At 33.4% G+C, this 9,099-nt stretch overlaps 1 protein-coding gene and 1 pseudogene across 1 annotated transcript; one reads left to right on the top strand and one right to left on the bottom strand.

Annotated features, from left to right (window-relative positions):
- Positions 1 to 322: 322 nt before the first annotated feature.
- LOC123208042 lies at positions 323 to 3,012 on the bottom strand (annotated as a pseudogene).
- A 2,320-nt stretch (positions 3,013 to 5,332) lies between these two features.
- LOC123208043 (farnesyl pyrophosphate synthase-like) lies at positions 5,333 to 8,821 on the top strand. Its single transcript, XM_044625507.1, has 12 exons — positions 5,333 to 5,655; positions 6,590 to 6,614; positions 6,777 to 6,892; positions 7,011 to 7,097; positions 7,189 to 7,305; positions 7,397 to 7,485; positions 7,585 to 7,636; positions 7,825 to 7,920; positions 8,025 to 8,069; positions 8,167 to 8,256; positions 8,344 to 8,415; positions 8,559 to 8,821. Exons 1-12 carry the CDS (start codon positions 5,545 to 5,547, stop codon positions 8,685 to 8,687), a joined length of 1,029 nt encoding a protein of 342 aa, XP_044481442.1. The 5' UTR covers positions 5,333 to 5,544; the 3' UTR covers positions 8,688 to 8,821.
- Positions 8,822 to 9,099: the final 278 nt, after the last annotated feature.

Genomic DNA, 9,099 nt, shown 5'->3' with positions numbered 1-9,099 from the left:
CCTTTCATTCATATTTATATGCAACCATGAGGAGATCTTGTGTACATTAGTTAGAGCTGCTTGAATGAAGTTGCAGAAATGGTTGGCAATACATTTTCCTCAGCATGTGTGCTTTATCAAAAGTAGTTCATATTTATAGCCAGCACTTCTTTTTTCCCCATTTTTAAGATATTTGAGGAATAGACTGAATGTGAGAAATGTGTTCAGATTCAAAATTGTTTATTAGATTTGTAAGAATTTTTCAAAGTCCTATGTTTGGAACATATGGTTTGTGATTCTTTCATCTATATGTGTGTTTACGTGTTTCAATTTGAGGCAACACTGAGAAAGAACTATTGCTTGCATGCCTGAACTTGTTTAGGGTCAGATCTTTGATACATTGCAACTAGAGATAGATTTAAGATGAGTCAAATTTGAACAAAAGTCAATTTGAACTGAATTCAAATCCAAAGTAACCAGCTCAAGAACAAGTTTGACTTATGTGAATTGCCCACGTCAGTGCAGCAAGAGGGTTTGAGCCGAACACAGTGTTTTGAACTTGAACAGTTGGGTCGAATCCACCTCTAATTGCGGTTGTAAAAACTGATATACATAAATAAGCTACCTCTTGGAACTTCAGATTTCAGAAAAGAAATATAATTCACCAAGCTATCAGGAAAGAGAAGGCACCATTGTGAACAAAAAACTATCTCCAGAAGTCAAAGTAGTCCTCAATTATCCAGACTAAGGCAATTCAACTCTTTCCACCTTCATAAAGACTCTTAATACAAGTTGACTCTCAAAATCCGACCCAGCACAGTCAACAATTAAAATTACAAAGAAATGATTTCAAACCAGTTTCCCAAGATTTTACTTCAGTACTGAAGTTACTTCATGTATTTTTGTAAGAATTTCCTATGGAAGTCATTTCTGATAGTGTCATTGATGAAGCGTTTTGGAGTCTTGGTTTCACCACGAGCTTGGTTCTTGAAGACAACATCGTCGTCCCACCTGAAGGATCAAGAGCATATAAGAGGATGGAACGCTAAATGCATTAAAGATTCCGTACTTCATTAAAGAACCAGCACAAATATAGATCTATGTAGCTACTAACCTTCTTTTAACATTAAATGAAGTTGGATTATTCAGCAATGGATTTCCGCGAAGAAGCTCTGCTTCCTTAGTTTTAGCCTCTTCTTCCCACTGTTGTTTTTCCTGCAGAAGCATTAAGTGAATTCATCATTATTAGTTAAATTCAAGGCATAAATTATACGAATGCTTACATTCATTTTAAGGCTACATGTATGGCCTTCAACAGCCAAAGTCACAACACTTATAGATCTTTGAAATGCTCACAATGAAAGAATAATATATATCTCACCTTTCGGAGTTTCTCTTCTGCCCTTTCCTTCTTAATTTGTTCAAGCTCAGCCAAAGTGCTTCAGTGTCATCATCGTCATCGTCATCGTCATCACTAGCATTAAAAATAACATGAACATTTAGTAATAAACAACATAGTGTTCGTTGCAGAGATCCATCAATCAAAAAACAGGTACAACAATTAGAACAGTTCAGATTAGTGCCAGCACAGTTAAAAAAAGAAAGATGAAGAGAGAAATATCAAATGAGAGAAACCTGTCATCATCAGTTTTTACTTCCACATCAGAATCATCAGCATCCACATTGCGTGGAATTAGACGGTCTTCAGTTTCCCTCTTACTCCCTACAGTCAACAAATATAGTTAGTGAAGCACTTATAACAATCCATTCATTTGAAGAAATCAGGTATGTAGGTCTATTCACCTTCCAACAGAAGATGGTTACTCTTCCTGCGATCTCTGTCATCTGCAACAATGACCAAATTGATTAAATAACGATATATGATTAGCAAAGTGCAAAGAAAAGGAAGTACAGACAGAAACAAAAAATTGACTGACAACAAAAAGTTGGCAAAATAATCAAGGTTTTCAAAGCAATGTTACCCGCATAAGACTTGTCCTTAGATGAGAAATGCCTCCGCTCACGCTCTTCTAGCTCATATCGGAGGTTCCTCTTCTGCAATTCATCCTGGGTGTCTTGACCTTCTTTCCTGAAAAAGCACATAAGAATCAGAAAAAAAAAAAAATCACAATCTGAACATCGCCATCAAACAAATATATAAAATTATCCATTCCTTACATCCAAAAATGAACAAGTGTTTCAACTATTTACTTGATTAATGTCATCTGTAACACAATTATGGCAAAGAAAAATATTTCTAAATACACCAGAAGTATTCCCAAAGTTCGTTTCAACATATTATACCATATTCTCTGAAAACATCGTCAATCCCCCAACCAAAATTCCAACCAAAATTCTATATTTATCTCTAAAGAATTTTGTTTAGAAAACTATACTATTGCCATGCATCAACAAACTAGGTAAACATCCTCTAAAACAAGTAAATTACTACAATCTATAAAACTGAAGAAAAACAATAAGAAGCCTGAAACACCGACCTCGAATGTTTAAGCAATAACTTGTCTTTAAATCATAATCAATAATCATAATTCAGTAATCATAGGCTGTGCTGAACGGGAACATTATATTTTCTCTTTTAAAAAAATAAAATAAAATCAATACATCTAATTACTCACCTGGGCTTTAAGTTTGTATGAGCTGCAAGGTCCCTGGAAGAATATTTCTGAGACGGCCCGAAAATCCGAGTACCACCTTGTTCGTTGCCTCCTTTAGCCGGTGCCCACGTCGGCCGAGCTGCGGTTGTCATGTCGTTTCGATTTCAATAGCTCGATTACTCTGCGGAACCCAAACAAACGCACAAAATTCGCTTTTTTAAGTAACAAAATCAACAGAATCAAGAGATATTATACGTTTCTAATTGATTTTAAACGAAAACCCAGAAAGGAGATAGTGTTTTTACCTGTAATTTAATTGTTCTCGTCCGCTATCGAGGTCGAGTAAGAAATAAAGGAGGATTGAATTTTGCTTATAAGAGGAACCGGAGTCGGTGAATGATTCGGACCCCACTTATCGGGTCATGGGGCTTGGGGTTGTTTGTGTTGGATTGGGCCTAATTAGTTAAGATTAGACCAACAAACAATCATTTGAATTTATGGGCCGGGCTGGGCCTTGTCATGAAATTATTAAGTTATAAATTTTACTTTTGAGTTCAAATCAAATCGAGGAGTAGCTGGCTTCAGCTTGGATTAAATCTGTAATATTCAATTCAAATTCACTTGAGTTAGTAAATGGTATCATCGAAAGGTTGCCTAGGGATGAACAATATCGTTGAAGAGATGAAGAGATAGAAAAATACTAAATACTCATATCAATCAATTATATATTATTACGTCATTTTGTATAGATAAGATAATAAAAATGTTTATACATTTTATTTTATTCAATTTTGATGACGATTTCAACAAAATTAAGATAAATGTTAAATGAGTAATTTGTATACTAAAAATGATATGACATCATATGATTGGGTAATTATCTAATCACATGATAATACATCATCATCAGTACATAAATTAATACTTATTAATAGATATTATTTTATCTAATTAAAAATTATCTAATCATATAATGATATACCAATATTTATACTATTGTTTGCACACATTATCAGTGCATAGTATAATATTTATTTCAATTTCTCAAATTTTGAAAAATTAAAAAAGAATGGTTAGTGCCTAATCGTATTATTGTACCTTGTGGGTTTAATTCAGGTTAAATTGCAATAAGAAAAATGTGTAATTTAGTTAGAACTGAATTATAGGGGAAGAGATTTAGCAAAATGACACCTTAGTACAATTTCAATCATCGAATGACACATTTTCAAGTATGATTATGATTGAATTACATCAAATCATCGGTAAAGACTCTTAAGGTGAAAATAAAAATTACAAAAAGATGTTGGGGATAATTTGATAATTTTACTTGTATGATACTCCTTTTTCCATCAAAATTGTTTCATTTTAGGTAAATTTTGTAATTTAAGATTTTAAGAGATGAGAATTATGATTTCCGCAAACATTGGGTGTGACATAGAATCTACTATGCCATAATATGTTTCAACTTCATTTACTCATTTTCTCTTTGTACATAAGGTCAATTGTGATTATTAAACTCAAAACAAATAGTTATGGCCAGAGCTCAAGCTTGGTGTAAAAAATTGTCTAGTTCAAGTCCTAAGCCATGGGGGTTCAACTTAAACTTGAATGAGGAAAAAAAAAAAAAACTTTAAAAAATCTTACGCTAATCAAGCGAATTAAAACTCAACAAATCATACTAAATTTGAGTTTGACTTTTTAAAAACTCATTGAATTTAAGCAAACCTAATTTTGAGCTTGACTTGAACCTAAACTTTAGGTATAAACACAAGCACAAATGTCAGAATGTAGCCTTACTCAATAAATTATTAAGAGATAATTTTAGCGTAATTGGTATCATAGAAGAGCCATTTGAATTTGATTATTAAACCTTGATTTGGTAAACGCATCAAGCCATTTCAATGTTGGTAATGTTACTTCGATGAAACAATAAACAAGTATTTCTTTTTAATATGTAATGTAAATGTATAAACACAGACGTAATATATAAACATATAAGAAAACCATATATGACAGTTCTGGCTATCATATCTTGCCACATATAACGTCTTTTCATTCAAACAATTAAATTTATCTAAATGTTATACTAACAGTTACTCTATTTAAACCATTATATTACTTTAAACATGAAAACGGTTATCATTCCATTTAAACTATTAAAATTATCTAATCAGTGATGAATGTAGAAATTTTTGTCAGAGATATCAAATTAAATCACTAAAGCATGTCTATGCATCTTTGACCCTATATTAGCTTCGACTTGAGTGTGTTGAAGTATCATGCGTATATATTGTGTGTATGAATATAAAAGACAAAAATTATATGGTTACATTTAACAACTCATTAAATCGAGGAAAATTTGTTACATATCATTATGGATTGTTTGGTTTTACCATGTATAACGTGTTTCCTTGAGAATCGATAAGTTAATCTATGCGTGATGGTTACTTTATCTAAAATATTATAATAATTTAAACATATGCATGTTGATCACTTTATCTAAAACATTATAATAATTTAGACGTATGCGTGATGGTCACTCAATCTAAAATATTATAATAATTTAAACGTAAGAGGGATTATATTAGATTATTATGAACATCGTCAACAATCATTATCCCATTCTAACCGTTAGATTCGATATGAACCGGTTTGATTGATTTAATCTATTCAAGCCAAGTAATGTTACCTTAAAGGGCTCCACTAGATTCTATTTGGTTTGTCATGGCAGGGGGGAATATAGCTTGCCCACCCACAATGAGAAGTTAAATACAAATCAGCCCTTGGAACTCTGAAGCAAGAATACAGTTGAACAGAACAATTTAGGCAGGAACAGCAGAGTGACAACTCACTGACTGTACAGGACTCTTCCTATAAGTAAGGCAAAAAACTAAACAATACTTCACAGCCACTCTTTCTTTAACACAACTCAACTCATTTCAGCAGCAAGATGAGTGATTTGAAGTCCAAATTCTTGGAGGTTTACCCTCTCTTGAAAGAGGAGGTCCTCAATGACTCAGCCTTTGAATTTACAGACGTTTCTCGCCAATGGGTTGAACGTGTAAGCCCCATTCAAGTTTTCTCCTGGTTTTCTTTTTTGTGGTTGTTGTTGTAATGAGTGTTTTTGGCTCAATGGGATTGGTTTGGGGGGTTGGTTGTGGTAGTTGTTTGATTTGTTTTAGCTGGTCAGATATTGGTTTTAATGGTTGTTCAATAATCATTGGATTTTTATTTTCCCAAATTACTTAGTGCTTAGGATAGGAAAGATTTGATTTTTGGTAATCTCTTATGATGGAATTTTATGATTTATTTTCCCTTTTGAGAACCCTGGATTTGGATATATTTTAGCTTGATTTGCATCTTTTGACAAGTGCCTGGGTTATAATTCGGTCAAAATCTGGCCTTGAAGTTACAGATCTGATGAAATGAGAAATGTTGATGTTGAAGCTTCAGTATTTTGCTTAAGGTAAACTTCGGTCTAGATTTGGTTCAATGATATAGATTTGTATTGTAAAAAGTTGACTAAAAACTTTTGGTATATTTCATGAAGTGGAATTCAATACATAGAACAGTGGAAGTTAATTAAAAAAAAATGATAGAAATGAGCTGAAAGTTTTTGCTGTTTTCCAGTTAGTCAAAGTAAATTGTGGCTGGAAGGTAAGAAGGATTTTTTTTTTTCTTTTGGATTGTGAGTTGGGGAGATAAAATACCACTATTGCGTTTAAGATTATTGCAAAAAATCATAATGTTAGTTGTTAGTTGACAAGGCAACAAGGAGGAAAGTGATTGATTGATTGAACTATCCAAATGGCATTGGAGAAGAAGGGGTATTCGAATATTCAATTATATGGGCCACAGGATACACTTCTGTTCTTTTCATTTCTGTTGTGATTTTTTTAGTTTTCGAATACAGGGTACCCACATGTCTCTTCCTTCTTTATTAGATAGTGAACATTTGCAAGTTCTGATTATGCCTATCTGATGTGTTGTTGCAGATGTTGGATTACAATGTACCTGGAGGTCGGTTAGAATTTTCACATCTTGTACACTAAAGGAACTATTTGTTTCATTTATTTGAGTGCTGGACATTCTGTTCTACGAGAAGAGGAACTGCTTTCATTTTGAGAAGAAAATATACAGTCCTCTTATTCTAACATCTGTTATCGATTATATTCTGGACAGGAAAGTTGAACCGGGGGCTATCTGTTGTTGACAGCTATAAGTTACTGAAAGAAGGGATAGAGCTAACAAATGATGAAGTTTTACTTTCATCCGCACTTGGCTGGTGCATCGAATGGGTATGGCTATAGTCAGTTCTTGTTTTCTACTGTCATAAATTAGGATAATTGCTATTGAGGTGGTCGTTTCTTTTACTTGCAGTGATGGCATAACCCATCTTGACATTTATTCTTGCAGCTTCAAGCATACTTTCTTGTTCTTGATGACATCATGGATGGCTCTCATACTCGCCGTGGTCACCCTTGCTGGTTCAGACTTCCACAGGTTATAAATTGATTTGAACTTGAGATTTTTCTGGTGCTGGTCAGCATCTTGTTGCTTTGAAATTTTTTAACTTGTGTTATTCCTATCACAGATTGGTATTATTGCTGTAAATGATGGCATAGTACTTCGCAATCATATCCCCAGAATTCTGAAGAAGTATTTTAAGGGAAAGCCTTATTATGTGGACTTGTTGGATTTATTTAATGAGGTAGATTGTCATTTCATTGGCTATAGATCAAAGCTTATTCGTTTTAGATGTAACCTTTTTTTCCGCATTGGCATGAATCATGCTTGTACAGGTTGAGTTTCAAACAGCTTCAGGACAAATGATTGACCTAATTTCGACAATTGAGGGAGAGAAAGATCTAACAAAGTACTCATCAGCACTGTAAGTAACAATGTTGTGATGTGTTTTAAATTCGTTTTACTGAAAAAAAATGTTATCCATTTATGTTTTAATGCATTATATCGGCGTTTTCCTGTGTAGTCATCGCCGCATAGTTCAGTACAAAACTGCTTATTACTCTTTCTACCTTCCGGTAAGAAAATCTCCTCATGTTTTCATTGCTTCTGCTGCTGGTTTCTATTTTTTTCTTTTTCCTTTTTAAGTTTACAAACTCCCTTTTAATAGGCTTTCAACTGAAGTTTTATTTTGTGTACACTCTTTGTGAAATACTTGTTTACCAGGATTTGACCTTTGTTGCTTCTGATCTCTCAATTCTTCCAGGTTGCTTGTGCATTACTTATGGCAGGCAAGAATCTCAATGATCATATGGACGTTAAGAACATCCTTATCGAAATGGGAATCTATTTTCAAGTACAGGTAATGCAAAACCATCTTCTTCATTTTCCCCATAGGCAGTGAAAAGTAACCAAGATTTGAGATGTTTTTACTTGGTGGTGCCTAAATTCTTGGTATTTTTGTAGGATGATTATCTAGATTGTTTCGGCACTCCGGAAATGATCGGTAAGGTAATGTACAGCTTAGCTTGTGGTAATGTGCTTAATTGTGTTTCACATATATTAATAAAGAGTCCGATGACCTAACAGTAGGCTTTCATACTATCAGATTGGAACTGATATTGAAGATTTTAAGTGCTCTTGGTTGGTTGTGAAAGCGATGGAATGTTGTGATGAAGAACAAAAGCAATTGTTAATTGTGAGAAAAAATCTCCGTCCTCTCGGCATTTTATTGTACTCATGTATTATTGTTAAAGGACTTAACACTGCACATTTTGTTTCCCAGGAGAATTATGGGAAAGCAGATCCGGCCTGTATTGCGAAAGTGAAAGAGCTTTACAATATTATTGATCTTCAGGTTTGTCTTCACACCTCCTTTCTATAAACATAAACACAAGTTCAGGTTTTCACTGGCACGATCAAGAAGGCTGCTGCGTTACCTTACATTGTGATCAAAGGTGTATGCCTGATGCTCAAACATATTTCGGGGTATTTTTGCAGGGTGCATTCACAGAGTACGAGAGCGAGAGTTATGAAAAGTTAATAAAGTCCATTGAAGCTCATCCCAGTGAGGCCATTCAAGCTTTGTTGAAGTCATTTTTAGCCAAGATTTACAAGAGGCAGAAATAGATCAGTCAATCAACAAGGAATAGGAGAGTAGCTGTTGGATTTTCTTTCTTTTGGCATATTGCCTTTAAATGTAAGAGAATTTAAGTGTGGATTTTTTTTTTCCAATGAACATTTGAGTTACTTTTGGTTCTCAATCTCCTTCCATTTTTCATTTCAGAAGAGGATAAATGAGTTGTCAGAAGTACTTAAAATGAGTATCAATTTAGATGTTAATGATGATATATTACTATACGATTGGGTGTTACTTTAGTTTTAATTCAAAATCATTCAATCATATAGTGATATCTTATTATAAGTACTCATTATAAATGTACATAGTTTCATTGAGTAATACTTATATATGTATAGACATGTTTTATTAACTTGTCTATAAAACAATATGTGATTGAGTGATTTAGATATGAGAGAAAAA

This window comes from Mangifera indica, unplaced genomic scaffold (assembly GCF_011075055.1).
Source record: "Mangifera indica cultivar Alphonso unplaced genomic scaffold, CATAS_Mindica_2.1 Un_0131, whole genome shotgun sequence".
Lineage (NCBI taxonomy): Eukaryota > Viridiplantae > Streptophyta > Magnoliopsida > Sapindales > Anacardiaceae > Mangifera > Mangifera indica.
The sequence above is the reverse complement of the archived record's forward strand: the minus strand, read 5'-3'. Positions and strand labels throughout refer to the sequence as shown.

What these genes read in the sequence shown, in the direction of transcription:
- LOC123208043 (XM_044625507.1), top strand. Translation starts at nt 5,545, where the DNA reads ATGAGTGATTTGAAGTCCAAATTCTTGGAGGTTTACCCTCTCTTGAAA. An exon ending in ACAAAGTACTCATCAGCACT is followed by an intron (nt 7,486 to 7,584) that starts GTAAGTAACAAT and finishes TTTCCTGTGTAG; the next exon opens with TCATCGCCGCATAGTTCAGT. An exon ending in ACAATATTATTGATCTTCAG is followed by an intron (nt 8,416 to 8,558) that starts GTTTGTCTTCAC and finishes GTATTTTTGCAG; the next exon opens with GGTGCATTCACAGAGTACGA.